This window comes from Toxotes jaculatrix, chromosome 22 (genome assembly GCF_017976425.1).
Source record: "Toxotes jaculatrix isolate fToxJac2 chromosome 22, fToxJac2.pri, whole genome shotgun sequence".
Lineage (NCBI taxonomy): Eukaryota > Metazoa > Chordata > Actinopteri > Toxotidae > Toxotes > Toxotes jaculatrix.
In genome coordinates, this window is record NC_054415.1 from 2,750,840 (window position 1) to 2,769,042 (window position 18,203).

The 18,203-nt window shown below is 40.1% G+C and overlaps 2 protein-coding genes and 1 long non-coding RNA gene across 3 annotated transcripts; 1 reads left to right on the forward strand and 2 right to left on the reverse strand.

Moving 5' to 3' along the window:
• The first annotated feature begins 470 nt into the window (after window positions 1-470).
• Window positions 471-10,915, forward strand: gnsa (glucosamine (N-acetyl)-6-sulfatase a). Its single transcript, XM_041030120.1, has 14 exons — window positions 471-789; window positions 1,888-1,947; window positions 2,054-2,260; window positions 3,274-3,339; window positions 4,536-4,634; window positions 4,875-5,042; window positions 5,158-5,240; window positions 5,581-5,699; window positions 5,901-6,004; window positions 6,428-6,529; window positions 6,826-6,936; window positions 7,017-7,127; window positions 7,319-7,479; window positions 7,625-10,915. The coding sequence occupies exons 1-14, from the start codon at window positions 616-618 to the stop codon at window positions 7,698-7,700; spliced, it is 1,641 nt and encodes a 546-aa protein (XP_040886054.1). The 5' UTR covers window positions 471-615; the 3' UTR covers window positions 7,701-10,915.
• LOC121176132 lies at window positions 5,174-9,226 on the reverse strand. Its single transcript, XR_005892898.1, has 3 exons — window positions 9,093-9,226; window positions 7,358-7,500; window positions 5,174-6,972 (listed from the first exon to the last, which is right to left on the reverse strand). It is a non-coding gene; the product is annotated as an uncharacterized LOC121176132 (long non-coding RNA).
• Window positions 10,916-11,195: 280 nt separating the features above from the next.
• Window positions 11,196-17,948, reverse strand: zgc:194209 (uncharacterized protein LOC570908 homolog). The gene is made up of 9 exons (XM_041030266.1): window positions 17,862-17,948; window positions 16,186-16,275; window positions 15,656-15,777; window positions 15,420-15,521; window positions 14,994-15,146; window positions 14,779-14,894; window positions 14,039-14,199; window positions 13,761-13,956; window positions 11,196-12,476 (listed from the first exon to the last, which is right to left on the reverse strand). Coding segments are annotated over exons 1-9 (1,152 nt in total). The 5' UTR covers window positions 17,864-17,948; the 3' UTR covers window positions 11,196-12,266.
• Between the last annotated feature and the right edge of the window lie 255 nt (window positions 17,949-18,203).

The window sequence follows — 18,203 nt, forward strand, 5'->3', positions numbered from 1 at the left end:
CACTTAACACTAGAAAAAAATGATAGTAAAATGTGGAATAGAAAAAATGTCTGCTTCAGACATATTTTGCTGCAGTTGTGGCTTATTGGCTGCTATGATATATATTTATTATTGAGCCAATGTCAGCACATTTATGACTGATTTCAGTCGTCATGCTATTACAAAATTAGAAAATGTCATTTGATTTTTAATTGCAAAAATATAGCCAATAGAATACACGTTTGGCAAACAGCTGTCTGATGTTTTTGCTATCTTAGACGATTTAACAGGCAGTTTCTATTTGTATGACAGACGCTGGCAGATTTTTTTTTATAATCAGAAAAACAACATACAGTAATGCAGCGATAAAACTCGAGATAAACTGCCTGGGAAAATGACAGATCATACATCCGTCAGTCAGGGGGCATCGTCCCGTCTTCAAATCAGCTGATTCGGGCTTCCGTAGCCGAGCAGCACATGACCAGGAAAGAGGGAAGTGCTGTCTCAAACAGAAACGGGGCCGAGTGTGTTCCTTGTTTCTCCACCGCAGCTACACGCTCGGTCACAACATTTCACGCCGTTAAAAGGCTCAGAGCCGAGGGAAGAGACGGACAGACTTCTGCCGTTTATGACTGAATGGTGAAAATGGGCTCAAATCGCTCCGGTCGGCCGACGCTGTCGCTGTGTTGTCTCCTAATCTGCGTCACTTTGTGGAGCAACCTGAGCAGCGGGGTGTTTGCCAAATCACACCGGAAACCAAACATTGTTTTGATCCTCACCGACGACTTGGACATCGCTATCGGGGGTCTGGTCAGTGAGTTTCTTTCTTTCTTTTTTTTTTTTTCTTAATCAATTTAGTGCTTTTCTTGCTTGTCGCTTATTATTTAATGTCTTGTTTGACATGTGTGTTTACACGTTTTGTGGGCATGTCATGGGGAAATATGTGATTAATTGGTCTTAATTTGACATTTAGTCCAGGCCGATTGAGCTGACAGCTCACATTCCTGGTTGGACACATCATTTAGGCATCTCACAGAGTCAGCAGCCTTATCACCTGCTCCAATCCGCTCACACAGTTTTCAGCAAACACCCACCCTCCTTCTCCAGCCCCTTACCTCTCCGAATTCCATTGGAAAAAATGGCAATTTAAGCTGTATGCAGAGTGGTAGCTTGCCAACAGCTTTCACTGTAAAATTATCTGGCAGATCTTTTCAGATAATGATTAACACTAGACAGCCTAACATGTTGCAAAATATCTCAGCACTAGAGCTGCAAAGATTTGTTGATCAATGTTTTCACTTTTTTTTTTCTATATTTAACGAAAAAAAAATAGATTAATCAAAAGGACAGCTTTAGATAGTTACATCAATCAAAGAAGTCACAACTAGGGCTGCACCTAATGTTTATTTTCATTATCGAATAATCTGCTAATCATTTGCTTTATAAAAGATCAGAAAACAGTTAAAACACACAGTTAAAATAAAAAAGACAAAAAATGCTCCAGAAATGCAGATTTTAATGAAACATTCAGTCTTTCAATGAACATCTGATTGACAATTGTTTTGTAGATATATATAGAGATATATTCATCACAACACTGGGTCAGGTCATTTACACATTAGTGTTCTTTGTTTTCCTTTAAATGAGATGACATAGCATTACCATGTTAGGCACTGATGCAGCAGGCTCCAGAAAGAACAAGCTTAGTCATGGAGGCTGTAAGACAGAGAAATGCAGCTTCATGGTGCTTTTGTTGATGGCTGTAAGAAAAGAAAAGGAGATTGTTGCACAGTTTAAGTGTATTTGAGTGACACAGAGGCCAGTAAATGATTCAGTTAATGTTTTTTGCATGATAAGATAATTGATTACAGAGAATTTGTCTCATCACACCAAATCTTTTCCCTCCAGAGTCCGCTTAACAAGACGAAAAAACTAATTGGAGATGCAGGGATATCATTCACAAATGCAGTAAGTATCATCGGCCTCCTCTGGCGTCACTCACGTTGTTCTGTCTCACCAGGGATCATCTTAAAACAGAGCCATTTTCTGTCTCTCTGGTGCCCTACTTCCTCAGTTTGTTGCCAGCCCGCTGTGCTGCCCCAGCCGAGCCAGCATCCTGACGGGGAAATACCCCCACAACCACCACGTCATCAACAACACCTTAGAGGGGAACTGCAGCAGCAAAGCTTGGCAGAAGAGTGAGGAGGCCCACACCTTCCCTGCTTTACTGAAGGCCCTCGCAGGCTACCAAACCTTCTTCGCTGGGAAATACCTCAACCAGGTGAGGGAGAATATATTTCCAGCCTTTCTTCTGCCTGCAGCACTGGAAAAACCCTTGAATGAGCAGGATAGTGTGTAACAAAACAAGGTTTACACTAATTAAGATCAAGGTCCTCATTTGGCCTCAGAACAAGGCTGGTGCTCTTTGTTCTCATAGTATTTCATTTTTAATTGGTCAAGAAGGGAAATCTGCAGTTATCTGAAGAATGGAGGGAGTTAAAAATAATTTTCCTCCATGGTGTAGTTATGTTTACATCTGCTAACTGCAGAACAAAGCAGATTAACTTCCCGTTGTTTGTTAAACTGCTCTGAAGGAAAAGTGATTGCACTGCACGGTTTTCTATGACCCATATCAGTACAGTTCCACACTACATGTGATCCATATTTGGACTTTACAGCTTGTCACATATTCATCATTCATCGAAATGAACAGTACATGGAAACTATTCTTTTTCTTTCTTGCCGATTTTTAAACTTAATCATGAGGCGATTGTTAAAAGTGAAAGCAGTCATCAGATGAGTGATCATGTTGTTTGTCATGAGAACTGATGATCGAAGGGGAACCAAGACGTCCTGTTTATCAGTATGTTTAAAGGGTCACTTCACTCAAAAATCCTGTTTTTATTCTTCCCGCTTTCCCTATTTTCACTTTGTATTTCAGTGTTTCATGACCTTTTTAGCTTTTGACCCTGTGCTTGTGACCTTTGTATTTCTAGCTATGTAGTACATTGATCTGTCATGTGACTGATAAATCACCAGATGCACAATGCACACAAAAAAACATTATTATCAACCTTTTCTTACCTTTCTCTGATTCTTTAGGTATTTGACATTTCTGATTATTTAACTCCTAATTCCTAAACAATCCCTCTTCTTTTGCTTGTCCGGGCTTCAGTTTCCCTGCCTGGGCATCATAACAGTTTAATCGTCTTATATTTATTCATATCTTATTTATCATATACTGTGTATATGTCATTAAATAATCAATGTAGCTTGGCTGTTTGTGTGTTTCAGTATGGGCACTCAGAAGCTGGTGGAGTGGAGCACGTTCCTCCAGGCTGGAACTACTGGGTCGGACTGGTAAGACTCGTAGTTCAAATATTTAACCTTTTAGCCTCACATTTACTCTGAGGCTCCGTCCTGTCTGACATCATGCCACAGTTTTGGGCTGAATGAAGCCTTGAGTCACCAAACTAGTCCTGTCATTAAAAAACCTAAACCTCTTACTTATTCAAATCCAGCCGAGTTTGTTTTGAACAAACCCGAAATAGAAATGAGAAAACAAAGGTTTATTTCACTTTGTTTTACTATCTCAGAACTTTAGCAAAAATGTCAGAATGAGCCTTTAAAGCTCTGTGTTGTCTGAAAAGTTTTTCACATATTGTTTTATAGTACAGAGATGTACAGAGGTGTGAGGTTTAGCCTCACAGACCCTCCTGTGGGACGTTATTTTTTTTTGTAACAGCGCTTCAGAGCGGTGATCTGAGTCTGGGTTTATGTGGTCATGTGACTGGAGGGTCTCTGCAGAAGGAGCTAGACTAATAAATTGGCTAAAATTAGATTTTCTTGAATTTTACAGAAGTCATTACACAGAGGTCACGTAGAATACGACTGCAGTGCAGACTAGTGTTCAGTGTTTCTCACTGAGCAAACACAGACATGAGAACTGGTCTCATGTCCTGTCAGCTTCTCATACGGTTTCTGCAGCCACACCATGTCAAACAGCTGCCGTGAAGCATGGAAAGCACCGATTTGAAGGCTTATCTCGGATCTTGTGTCAGTTCATGTGACCGTGATCAATTTGAAACTTGATGAAAACAGTGTTTTTGATTTCAAATGGCCGACGCCCAGTGATAAGAAAGCTGCTACTTGTTTGTGTGGAAAAAAAAAATAAAAATCATGGCCTTATCACTACTGTGGCAACAAGAACACGACTGAAATTAGCTTCTCAGACTGTTTTATTAGGAAGTCCTGTGGGGGTCATTTCAGTCCTGGAGCACTTGCATTGTTATAGGGAGGAAAATCTCCATTTATATTGTTTATAGGCATTATTATAGAACAACTGTCATTATTCTTTCATAAAGTAACAACAGATTAAACTCAGTTTAATCTAATTAGGTGCTAATAAGTTAAATGCAAGCTACAAATCTTGCCATGCACTGGGGAAATCACTTATAAATAAAAGCGTTTTTTCTTCTGAGTGGTTTATACCTTGCAGACAAGTGTATCAAGAGTATTTCATGGCAACATATAATACTGTCCTTTGTATTTTCCAGGAGAAAAACTCTAAATACTACAACTACACACTGTCAGTGAATGGGAAGGCTCAGAAACATGGAGCAGACTACAGCAAAGACTACCTAACAGACGTACTGGTGAGAAACACTACGAAGGACCAGTGTTGTTGTTCTGCACATTTTATATTATTATATACCCTCCTTGGTTTCTTCATATTCTGTCCTCAGTAAGTTTTACTTTTGTTGTCGGTTTTAAAAACAAATTAGAAGAAAACACACAAACTGAGTCTGTGTGATAAATTACTGAGTTTACTTGTTGCTCTAAAGCCAAAGAATAATCACACTCTGTGAACGTCCCCCCTTCTCTCTCTCTCTCAGGCCAACATGTCTCTAGACTTCCTCCAGTATACATCCAGCTACCAGCCGTTCTTCATGATGGTGTCCACACCGGCCCCCCACTCTCCCTGGACAGCAGCCCCTCAGTACCAGGACCGCTTTAATAACACCAAGGCTCCCAGAGACCCTAACTTCAACGTTCATGGGAAGGTAGGAACCTTCTGAACAACTAAACAAGATCATTTTCAGTTCACTGAACCCTTAAGATTTAACGAGGCATGACTTTGGGAATATTTTTGTACTTACTTACCGTTTCTCTCTGTAGGACAAACACTGGTTGATCAGACAGGCTAAAACCCCCATGTCCAACTCCTCTGTCCAGTTTCTGGATGACGCCTTCAGGAAACGGTCAGTCTCTTCACCTCCTCTCCTTCCTCTGTCCTTTCCATCTCTTCCTCTGCTTTCTCTCCAGTATCAGCTCCTCGTCACACCTCTTCTCTTCTGTCAGCGCTTGCTTTACTTTTACATAAAGAGAGAGGGACACGTGTCATTTCCTCATGTGATTTATGCACCTTTAGACCTACCTTAGAACAGATAGACTCAGCTGCTTTGATGAACAAAAACACTTCTCACACTGGGGTTTTTGTATTTGGGACGTCACTTTATTCTGAAAAGCCTCTGTGCTGTAACACTGACATTCACAGTCTTATGACACTGCAGGTTTCTTGTTGTTCATCCTGACCTGTAGGTGGCGAACTCTGCTGTCAGTGGACGACCTGGTGGAGAAGATAGTGAAGAGGTTAGAGGTCAGAGGTGAACTGGACAACACGTACATCTTCTTTACCTCTGACAACGGGTACCACACTGGTATGTACGTGCATGTAGACACATAAATCTGTCCACTGTCTTTACCTTTACCAAGGAGAAAATGTTTTGATCCTGTTTGTGTGATTAGTCACCAGGATATTTTAAAACAAGTTTTGTGAAAGTAATGACTTTATAGAGTCTTTGTGGAGGTGTGTGCTCTGTTTCTTTGTTTTCATACTCTGTTTTTCTTTTTTCTTTCAGGTCAGTTCTCTCTTCCTCTAGATAAGAGGCAGCTCTACGAGTTTGACATCAGGGTTCCTCTCATGGTCCGTGGACCAAATATCAAACCCAACCAGACCAGCCAGGTACAGACAAACATGCACACACCTGTGTTATGTTCAAGCTTCAGACTGCACCTGTTTCTATAACTAAGATTAGAGCATAATATCTTTTTTTTTTTTTTTTTTTACTGGCTTTAATGTGTTTATTTTTAGCGGGTTATTACCTGTGAATGTAGTTTGTAAACCTGATCAAAACTGCACTTAAAGTCATAGATATTTATTTGATCACTGCATAAATGTTCACTGTGGGTTATTGGGGATGACATTTATATTAATGTGACTGTAAACTCCACCACTTACATAGAACAACATGTTTCTGTAGGTTTGTTTTTTTTTCCTTTATATATATCAAACCCCTCAGACACAGTACATCCATTCTGCTGTGTTATTCTGCCTTCCCTGGAGTCTGTGTTGGCCTGAGCTAAACTGAATTCATCATGTTGTCAGATGCTGGTGGCGAATGTTGACCTTGGTCCAACCATCCTGGACATCGCCGGCCTCAACGTCAGCAAGACGCAGATGGACGGCATGTCCTTCCTGCCCGTTATGGTGAGATCACTGAACTTAAACGTTTTTACACTTAAGTCACACTACCAGCCCAAAATGTTCATTTCATTTATTCTGTCAAGGGTTAATAATAATCTTCATAAACAAGAGCTTAGGTAATAATAATTAGTCTTGCAATTGAGGTTAAGATGATGATGATGATGATTATTATTATTATTCAGATAAGATTAAATTAGAGTGACAGTATTTTAAAGCTGTTATCAGTGGATATTTGCCATAAATATAATAATATGTACAATACCACACTTGTGTACATCTGTGTGTGTGTGTGTCACAAGGAGGGGAGGATGAACAGCAGCAGCTGGAGGACAGACATCCTGGTGGAGTACGAAGGAGAGGGAAGCAACGTCTCCGACCCCGCCTGTCCTCTGCTGGGACCCGGAGTGTCGGTACGAAGGGACGGGGAGATGTAACCATAATATGATCTGTAGAGAAAAGAGCAGAAAAACACATAACTGTCTTTCTTTAGGAGTGTTTCCCAGACTGTGTGTGCGAGGACTCGTACAACAACACCTACGCCTGCGTACGAACCCTCGCCCCCTCTGCCAACCTGCAGTACTGCGAGTTTGAGGACAACCAGGTACTGTTGGTGTTCACATCACAGCTCTTATTATTTGTTATATTCTTAAAAGGTTAAGAATGTTTAAATGTGCTTTGTAGCGTAGATCCACATGTGCGAGTTAAAAAAAAATCAGTACTTTTGTGCCATCTGGTGGTTGTAAATGAAAATAAGGACATAGTAATGCTTTTATCTGTGTACATCCCCTGTAGGTGTTTGTCGAGGTCTACAACGTGACGGCTGATCCTTACCAGTTAACGAATATCGCAGACTCCATCGGCCAGGACTTCCTGGAGAAGATGAACTACCGGCTGATGATGCTGCAGTCCTGCTCCGGGCAGTCATGTCGGACACCCGGCGTGTACGATCCAAGGTCTGTTCAATGCTGCGAAGTCTGATGGAAAAACAAACAGCTAAACACTCTGCCTGTGTATCATGCTAAATTATTTGCTGGGCTTCTACAGAACTTAAAAACAGTCTCTCGAACATACAAGCATTAATTAACTGTCTTTTCTCAGGTATAAATTTGACCCACGACAGATGTTCACCGGCCACAGCTGGCGGCTCAGCAGACTCAGACAGACGATGAAATAAGAAGAACAGGAGAAAGACGAGGAGACGGAGGAAGAAGGGCTGTAACATATTTTGTATTCAGCCTTTCCTGCTGTTGCTGAATTGTTTTCAGGCCTCCAGAGCCAGTTGCTTTTGCAGATGGATGGAGAAGGGATCAGGTGGGGTCATATTTTGGGAATAGGTGGGTTGCCATGGAGACAGGAGGCCTCTCTGGGGGGGCAGGACCCACCTTTTAAAGCTTTCAGTTAGGGCTGCTGTTTAGTGAGTTTGTCAGCAGGTGTGCAGCAAAGCCAAATTATCATTAAGGATGGATTTACATTTGACCCAGTTCTTACACTTAAATATTGGCGACACTTTATTTCATGGGTCCCATATTTTCCTGACAAGTTTTTGGAAACTTTCCTCATAATATCCTAAAAATTAGCTGTGAATTATGATGATACACCCCCCCCCCCAAAAAAAAATCCTGTGCAATTTGTTCCTAATTATAATGGACATGGAGAAAGTGTTAGTTGCTACAGTTTTTCTGAAAACTAAGAGGAAAAATAAACTAACAAAAATTCTTAATTAACGAAATCAGTCACATTATTTTCCAGGTCTGGTCTGTGGACGTGAAATTTCATAGCACAGAGTGTGTTTTATTTGTTGACCAAATTCCTGGCCCCACTGAAACCTACATGTTTTCATGTACCTCAACCAATATGCAGCGTGAACATTTACAGATCTGTAACGTGGCGGCTCAAAGCCATGAAGAATCGAAATTTAGAATTTTTAATAGTCTAAGACTGAAGAAAAATGACACGTTTATGAACTATTTTCATTTACATACCACATCATTTCCTAATTTTACTTGAACATAATGAGCAGGTGATTATTATCAGTAGCTACTAACACTTTCTCCATTTCCATTATAACTAGCACCAAACAGCCAGAGAAATATCCCAGTAACTTACGGCTAAATACCGGCTAATTTTTAGGAAATTATGAGAAAAGCTTCCAGGAAATTAGGTGGAAAATATGGGGACCCACAAAACAAAGGGTTAGTCAGGACATCATATCAATGATCCAAACATGGGCCAGTTAACAGACACGTTTCCATTTACTCGTCTAAGTGCAGGATATCAGGTTGGTTTTTTTTTTTGGTACATTCAGATAGTCCTCAAGAATGGGTTAGGGTTAGGGAATGTAGCAAAAAAAAAAAATCCTCTGTTAGACAGTAAAGGTACGGTCACATTACCTGCATACAGCCCTGAGAAATGACATGATAAATAAATATTGGTCTGAGGGACGCAGCACTTTGTTGACTGTTAGATTGATAAAACTAAAATCAACACCTAAATAACGTCTCTGTGCAGCAGTGTTTCTGTTGGAGCACCTCCGCTCAGTTAGAGTTAAACAAAGGAGAATTCTGACCTGTGAGTCCGTCACACTTGTCTGGAGGTCGCAGCAAAACAGGAAACCTGCGCTTAAATTCGTCTGCTGCGTCGGCTTCGATGGGTGTGAGCGGGAGCAAATGTCCGTAGGATGGAAGAGTAATGTGATCGTACCTGGAGCAAAAAGAACAAGGTGGTAAAGAACAAGAAGAGAAAAGAGCGCCACCTACAGAAAAATCTAACTTCTGAAACAGGCAGTCCAACAGAAAACACAATGAGTGCCTAGAAAGAGAGATGGAGACCAAGGCCTAAAACCATCCCCCAGCCATTACTTCACAGTTAACACTGTACTACATATGTGACAGTTATGAGAAGTTATATACTGAAAACAGGCAACCACTGACTGACTGGTGGCTTCAGAGGAAAGGTCGACAAACTCGATGCCAATTTGGACAAAATATTTTGGTCACAAACCATCAGAGGAATCACAGGAGCTGTTGTGCTCAGTGACAAGAGGCCAATTAAATAAACGATTTAGAAACAGAATTGTCAGGAAATGATTCCTGAGACTCGTTAAAACCTCCATCCAAGTTAAATTCACAAATCTGATTTAATGGTTCATAACTGACACTGCAGACAGACTCAGATAAACACTCAGACATGGTAAGAGTGTCGTCTCCAATTCTACATAAAGTTGTGTTGTATTTTTCTAAACTGTGAGAAGTGTTAGTGCGTCACGAAATTCATATTAACAGTCACTTTCCTCACTGTTCTAACTCTCTGTTATTTTAATTCGTCAGCGTGCTCATGTTGGGGAGAATTCAACAACTTAAAATTAAGTATTTCACGTGTGTAGCATTTCATTCAGACAGTGTTGAAACACTACTTTGGTTCAGTACATAGATCGTCTGCCTAATGAGAAGGAGGCGGCAGTGATTTTAGATTGTCAGGGTTTCAGTCAGGTCAGTTTTAGACTGTTCTGTTATTTTTTGTTTGGATTTTTAAAATTAATTTTAGTTTCTAACAATTATTCAGACTTTCTTTCCCACACTAAATATTTAATTTGACCAGGGAACAGATTTTTTTTCTTTGGATTTATGTTTATGCCATAAACTACACTTATACAAAAACACTGAATTAATCATTTCCTTAATGTTTTTATGACCTAAATTGGAAATTTCTGAAAATTTCAGTGTTTCCTATGCTGGGGTTTGGGAGTCCACATATTTATATTCAATAGACTGATATCAGTCAACTGGAGACTCCTGGCAAATAGGTAAACAGTTATATTTCCCAAATGTTGAACTGATCCTTTGAAGCTGATTCCTGCAGATTCTTAACATCTGACCAAAGATTTGATTTGGAGACTTTTGAGGGAAATTTTCCACCAAGTTCAGAAAGTGTCATTTGTTGTGAAAGACCGAATCTTTTTGCGTGTGTTAATTTTGATTGTGAATTACTTTCTTACTGACAAGCAAGCAAACACAAACCGGCTGTTACCTGTGAATTTTTTTGAATTTAATCTGTTCCTCTGCTGCCGTTGTTGTAATTCAAACAGCTCTTTCTTCCTCTGTGGTCAGTTTGTTCCAAGTCTCAACTGGACTGGATTTAAAACATTTCATGTGAGAACACTGAGATTAAAGTCCTGACACCACAGGACTCGACAGAAACACTCTGTCATTATTGTTCGTCTTAAAGTCGATCACTTTGTTTCAGTTCACTGATGCACTTTCCAATCTGTCAGAACTGTTTTTGTTGTTTTGGCACCTTTTGGTTTTATTTTTCAGAGTAGTTTTTGATGATGATGATGATGATGTATTTTTGGCTTGTGTTTTTGTCCAAATAAAGAAATTCTCAATATCACAGAACAGACTTTCGTTGACTTTTGCTGCATAGTGTTTAAAAATGTGAATGTAAACAAATTATTACATAATTTTCCTTTTAAAAACTTTCTGCAATTCTACATTTTACAACTTTTAGGCCGCTGAAGTTAAGTCTTTTAATTTTTAAATTATTTTTTTTTAATTGTGAAGGTTTGAATATTTAATTATGACATTAACTTTTTAAAATTGTAATGATCATTTATCAAATTTAATGTTTTTCTACCACAAAAAAATCTTAAGATTTCCTTACCTTCATTCCTCAGCTGCTGCAGCCACCTGTCGGGAAAAGGAAAATCTTTATTTAAACAGACAGTCAAGTTTCCGTTTTGACACTAGAACAGAAGAAAGACAAAACGCACAAGTGCTTTGCAAATAGAGATGAAACTAATGATTAATTTCTCAATTCTTAATCAATAAACTGTTCTATTAAATATCAGGAAATAATTTTTAAAAATACCTGTCACAGTCCAAAGAGGCGTCTTCAAATTCCAACCAGCAGCCCAAATACTTGACAGTTTGATATTAACGGTTTACCTTTTACCTTCATACCATTTAAAGTTTTTCACTGGACTTAAGATGCTGAAATTTCAATAAAAACTGGACAAAGTGGGGCGTTCTGAAACTTTTGACACGTGGTTTACTTTCTTACAATTTTCACAAAGTCTAAAATTAAAATATCCAGGGTTAATTTAGAATTCCTCAGGGGAAAGTTAGACGATTTTTTTTTTGAACAATCAAGGCTGCATCTCAGCCTCAGGGCAAAAGCAGATGAAATTAGGCCAATGTGTCCAAGAAGAATCACTATTCAGAGTCCATTTAATCGTCCAAGTAGCTCAAAAAAAAACTGAACTACTAACAGATCCTGTGTGTTCAAGGATGTGTGGGAAGAATGTAGGTATCATTAAGTGTCTCTGTTAAAGTTTTAAGTTTTATTCCTGTTGTAAGGAAAGTTGATGGGTTCAGTCAGTGTCTCCTCTGCTGCTCGTGTGCAGACGTCCAGTCCAATAACAGCTTGTGAGCCAATTTATCACAAGTTTCTGATAAACTTCTGACAGTTTAACAATATAATGTGAAGTGTTTTGGGACACTTCACGTCTTTTTGTGCTAAAATGAGGACATTAGATTTTTCTAAAAATGGTCGGATTAATCCACAACATCCACATGTTGTTCCAGATGTGAACGCTGACTAAAAATGATTAAAAATGTCAAATCCAGACGCGTCACAAATTTCCTCGTAGCTGCTCGACACGCACAGAACCTTAAAGTGTCCAAAAATAAAAAAGAATGAGCCTACATTTAGTGTTCTGTGTTCACTCAGCTGCAGTCTGCCGTCAGCTCTCCCAGCCTTCCAGGACGGGCAGGAACGGCAGGTCGGTGCTGCCCAGGTAGGTCCTCCCTCGGTGCTGGAAGACGTCGCTGATGGCCCACGTCAGGCGGCCTTCAGGGTCGTGAAGTGTTCCCACCAGCTCACCGTTCAGCCCCAGCTCCAGGACCAGAGCGTAGCGCGGCAGCAGGAGGTTGTACCAACTCAGAGGAATCACCTGGAAACACAAACATATCAAGTTTAATATCGTCACAGTTGCTGACACACAGCCACCTGTGTGGAATTAAACCAGTTATAAAAGACCTTAACCTCATTTATGTTCCTCCGCTGTGATGAGATTCACATTTTGGTGAAACACTTCATAGCTTTTTGTCAATGTCGGTGTAAAAGTTTTAAATAAAAACCTTGCGCACACATGAAAATTCACTGTAACATTTCAATGAATAAAATAATTAACTCCTCACTAAAATTGTGTCAAACCTTTAGTGAAAAAAATAGGGTAAAGGGTAAAAAAATAGAAGAAATAAACATTAATATTTTAGCATATATGTTAATTTAGAATTAAATAAGAATTGATAAAGTTTGGAGGAAAGAAGAAATGGTAACACTTCATTTTACAGGTCTGTAAATTCCAATTTACTTCCAAATTATCTCCTAAGAAATTTCCTGGAAAGATAAGTAATAAGTAAAGCTCAGTTAAAATCCTTTTAACTGACGGTCCTTTAAAAAACGTTTGCTGTCAGATCACCTGTGTACATTCGATTCCATATTAAGACTCACAGGAAAACACTTTAATAAACGGTTTGTATAATTCTGAGATCATGTTTAAATAAAGTTTAACGGAGCTGAAAAACAGTTTAAGTGAAGAGAATGGTTCATAACACATTTCACAGCTATACCCAAGAGTTCACCAAGAGTTCAGACCTGCTCCCTCAAGAGTGTGTGTGTGTGTGTGTGTGTGTGTGCACGCGCCACAGAGCAGTGTATTCAACTAAGAGCTTGTGTGTTGATCTAACAAATCAACACACATTGTTACTAAAGGGTCCTGCCCCTGTCCTGTCAGATTTCACACTATCTAGTCTCGGTGCAGCCTGGAACAAAGCCTGTTATTCTCCACTGACTGACACACAAAATAATTGAGAATCACACAGCGTTTCACAAGGAGCAAATGCATCATGGGAAAGTAGATTTGGTTTTAACTACTGATTAAAAAATGCTCCTGTGCATGGCCTTAAAAATGGAGTTTGATCTGTTCTGAAGGCTCAAACCTCTTTGGTTAATATTAGCTTACTTTACTTTAACTTTAAGTGTGGCTTTGATTAGTTTATCTTTTTAGCTTATAGTTAATCTTAGCTTTCAGGAGCTAATTAACAATTTCAGCATAATACTCATCCATCTGATTGTATTTGTTTTCATTATTTATTTTATGACGTTATCAGATATTCAGTAAAAAAAAATAAAAAAAATAAAATAAAATGTAAAAAGTGAAATACACTCCGACCTTGGCCAGGAAGCGTTTGACAGCAGGGTACGGGGCGATCATATCCAAGAATGGAGGCATGAGTTTCCGGAACCGTGGCGTCGTTATGCCAACCAGGAATGTTCCATGGTCGCTGAGGCGGATGTTGTCAGGGTAACCGATCATGTTGTCCATGACGATCTCCTTGGCGCCAGCCTTCGGGCCCTTTAACCAATATCTGAGTGTAGAGGGAAAATATTTGTCCTCTGAGTAACTGATGTCTATCGTATCATGTACAGTAGCTGTGTGTGCGTTTGTACCTCAGTATGCGTCCGATGCTGGTCTCAGCCAGCAGCAGGAAGTCCTCGTCGGGCGACAGGACGATGCCGTTGGGCATGTAGAGAGAGTCCAGCAGGACCTTCACACTTCCTGTCTGAGGGTCGTAGGAGAGGAGACGACCGAGACTGTTCAGCTCGATCACCTACAACGTCAAACACTTAAATTCAGCTTAGTTTAGTTACGTTTCATCCATGGTAACAGCAAACACCTTTAACTGAGGTGAGATGTGGTTGAAATGCCCAGAGATAATAAGTGGACCTTGAGAAAAGAAATCTTTGTAACACTACATTTTGTTAGTTTAATTTTAAACCTTAGCTTAGTTAAGCACAGTTTATTTTTGTTCATATTAGTTGAGCTTAGTTTATTTCAGTAGTTTATTCAGCCTGAGAAATCTGTTTTCTGCTGAAAGCCTGGTGGGAATAAGTAAACACCGTCTCTCCTCAGCAGTGCTCAGCGGTTGGTGGAGGTGAATACACTCTCTGCAGCCTCTCTTTTCTTTGGGTAAACAGGCCAGATGGACGGGTAAAAAGAAAAGTGTCCTCATGTGCTTTTTTTTTTTTTTTTGGAGAGCTGCGGTTTCCAAGCAATGCTGAAAAAAACCTTAATGAACGCTGCCTGCATCAGCTTTCCTTTGCTTCCTTTGCCTTATTATCTACAGAGTCTTCTGGAAGATTCCTCTGAGACATGAACATGAACTGATCCATGTTTTTCTTCTCCTCACCTCCAGTTTGACGTGTCTGCGTCCCCAGCGACTGGAAGAGTCTGTGAAATAAATGATCCCAGTTTGGGAAGAAATCTCGAGGCCGTTCAGAAAGGCAAAGGGGACGCCGTCAGCACCTGAGGACAGAGAGGACAAACAGAGGAAAGAAGGGTCACGGACAAGCAACTTATAATCAGCTGGGCTTTATTTAACCAGCACAGACACACACACTATACCCTGTGAGTTAGGCAGCAGCAGAGTCTTTTCTCCAGTGTTTGGGTCGACGCTGTGCAGCCCAAAGTAAGAGTCAGCAACGATCAACTGACCGTGACGATCCAGGCGAACACCATGAGGACGACCACAGACAGGCTCATAGTCTGTACTGCTGCCTGCAGACACACACAGTGTGTTCAATTATGTGTTTGTTAGAAAATGGCTTCATGGTTTAAGACGTTACAGAGACTGATGCTGATCTGAGCCGAATGGGAAAACTTTACTAAGAGGCCAGGCGGTCTTACTGACTCCGTGTTAAAAAACAAAATAAAAATAGTAACACTGATATCAGGTCATTTAGAAAAGTGTGACTGTGTGAAGGGAAGTGCTGGAGGAAAAGAGAAAGGATACAGAGGCCTCTGTATAAACACAGAAGAAGAAAAACAAACCACATTCTGGTAGATTCTGTCCCATCTGTGTGATGAGGGTGAGACTGTCATCAGGACCGATCCTCCACAGCTTCCCGTCCACTGTTCCTGTGTACACATTATCTGAAACACACACACACATAATGAAATGTGTGATGTGAAATAATCATTAGTTAAAACCATATTTAGACCACTGTTTCCCTGACAAAACTAAATGTGCGTGATCCAGACTCACACACACAATCCAGCATACTCACCGTTCTCATCAGCAGTGAAGGATTCTGGTCCGTGTAGTTTACCGGTGAACAGTCGCCGACCCTTCTGCAGATGGGTGTTGACAGCCAGTGGCCCCTCGAGGGCCGGAGGAGGCCCCTTCAGTCTGGAGGAGCAAGTCAGGATTTGAATGGACTGTTACCAATAACTTAGTCAAACTATGGTTCAGACATGTTGTGATGGACGACTGAACGAGCCCACAGGGCACAGGCCGCTGGGCCACAGCTTCTGTTTGAGGTGACTTAATATTTCTCAATCAAACAATTGCTAAAAGACACAAAACAACCACGAAAACTACTATAACACAGAGACAAATAACACAAGTTTAAAACCTTTTACTGAAACATTTCTATGAGATTATCAGTTTTTATATAAAACTATTTGTGCTTCTCTCTGCTGTCAAAAAGTTCCTCTCTCCACTTTCAAATATAAAGAAACGTGGACTCGTTTATCATCTCTGTAACAGCTGAACCCAGGCCTGTGTGTGACAACATGCATGCGTGTCCATGCTTACACGTGTGGTCTGGGGTCTATGGGTGAAGGCAGCAGGTAAACTCCAACAGCCACAGCGAGCACAACCACAGACAATGATCCCCGACCCAACCTGACAGAGAGCAGGAAACACACACAGACTCACCATTAAACACACACTTACACACACTCACACACACACAGAGCAGCTGAAATCCCCAATTCTCTTTATTCCTTTATTTGTTAAAGAATTTATCCACTTTTTGGGGCATTAATTGTTTTAAATGTACTAAACCTTTCTGCTGAACACATCATATTTTTCTAAAGTTCAAAGTACCTAAAGTTCAAAGTAATATGTGAAATATAGTGTGTGTGTTAGATTTTGTGGTCGTGGTGTAAACAAATAACCATCTGGGATAATAATAATAATCAATAAAAAAAAATCTAGCATGTGTTTACAGCTCAGTGTCTGCAGTGAATTAGTCCACAGTGTTGTGTCACACCGGCTGAAGTGAACTTTGACTTTGTATAAGAGGCTTCACAGGACGTGAACAGCACAGTTACCTAAGTGGAAATGTCACGTCGAAGTAAATAAATAAGACTGCACAACATTTTCACCGGTAACACTCAGAATCAGTATCTGCTTTAGCCAGAGCTTTGCTGAAGCTACATGATGCTTTTACACACAGTGTCATGCATCACTACATCCTCACATTAGTGGTTTGTTGGCTTTGCGTCTCATTCACAGGTTGTATAATGTGTTTTTACTGGAATATGAAGCGCTGTCCCTTTAAAAATTCCTTAAAACTTAACTTGGTTGTGCAATTCATCCTGACACATCTGGTATCTCTGGGATGTAGACAAGATAAAAAAAGCTTTGCTGGTTCAGCAGGACTGAAGAGGTTAATGTGCAGACTGTTGGTGGAGGAGGGAGACTGTGTTTGTGCAGACTCTTTAAAAAACTTGAAACTTAAAAAATGATTTTATGTAGAAATTATTCAGATATTGTTCCCCTGAGACTCTTAACCAGCACGTAAATCTGATTTTAACTGTTATTCGTTTCTCAACAAGATGAGCAAGTCAGCTAATGTTGCCAGGACAAGCTGACAAAGCTCTGCAGTGGAACAAAGAAAAAAAAAATCTGCATGCAAAGTGTCTCATACGGATGCATCATTAAAAACAGAGCGTTTTTGTGAACAGGCTTTTTGCAGAAAGCGCCAGAACTCCATTCTAAAATATGTCCATTTTATTCTTTCCTGCACGCTGCATATATTACAGACGCTAACATACTTTACAGGTGTTCAGATGGTGAAGTCGGTGATCTGAACGCCAAGATATGTTTAGGTAACACTTCAACATTTCCCACCGTCTCCAACCGACCGCAGCCGCGTCTTCCGTTTGTCTTAGCTCAACAGGTAACAGCTGAACCGACTCTTACAGCTTATTTTATTTAAATATCAGGTGCTGTATGTGTATAATTGAAGCCGAAGCGTAGGTAAACTCAGAGTGGTTCCCCAAAACGTCTTGAATTCATTTTTTACAACGCGTCTGTTTTGTGATAAACAAACAAACATTAAATTGTCAGATTTTTTGAACGCGGTTTGGCAACGCGGGGGAGCTCTCTCATTCTTACGGCGTTTTCACAAGTTAAAAGCCAAAACAGGCGAACTGCGCCTTTTATTCTGTGAGAGCTGAATTTAAATAAAGAGTCAAACTTACATCGTTGACTTCTGAGTCGGCGTCTCTTCCCCCGCGTCTCACTGAGCGAACCGAGGAGCGACAAGCGTGTGTGAGTTAGTGTTTGATACTGAACGGTGTGTAAAGCTCACCCGAGTATAAACGAACACATCCGGTACGGACCTTCAAAATTAAAGCCGGTTCATTTGCGCCTCAGTACGGGTGAGAGGCACGTTACTTAAACGCTTCTCTTTTAAAGGATTGTTTTAACTTGACTGCATTACTGGGGGAAATGTACTTTAAGAGATTAAAATATATATTATATTACATAATATATATAATATTTTCTCATTATATTTCTCTCTGTGTAATTCAAATCTCAAG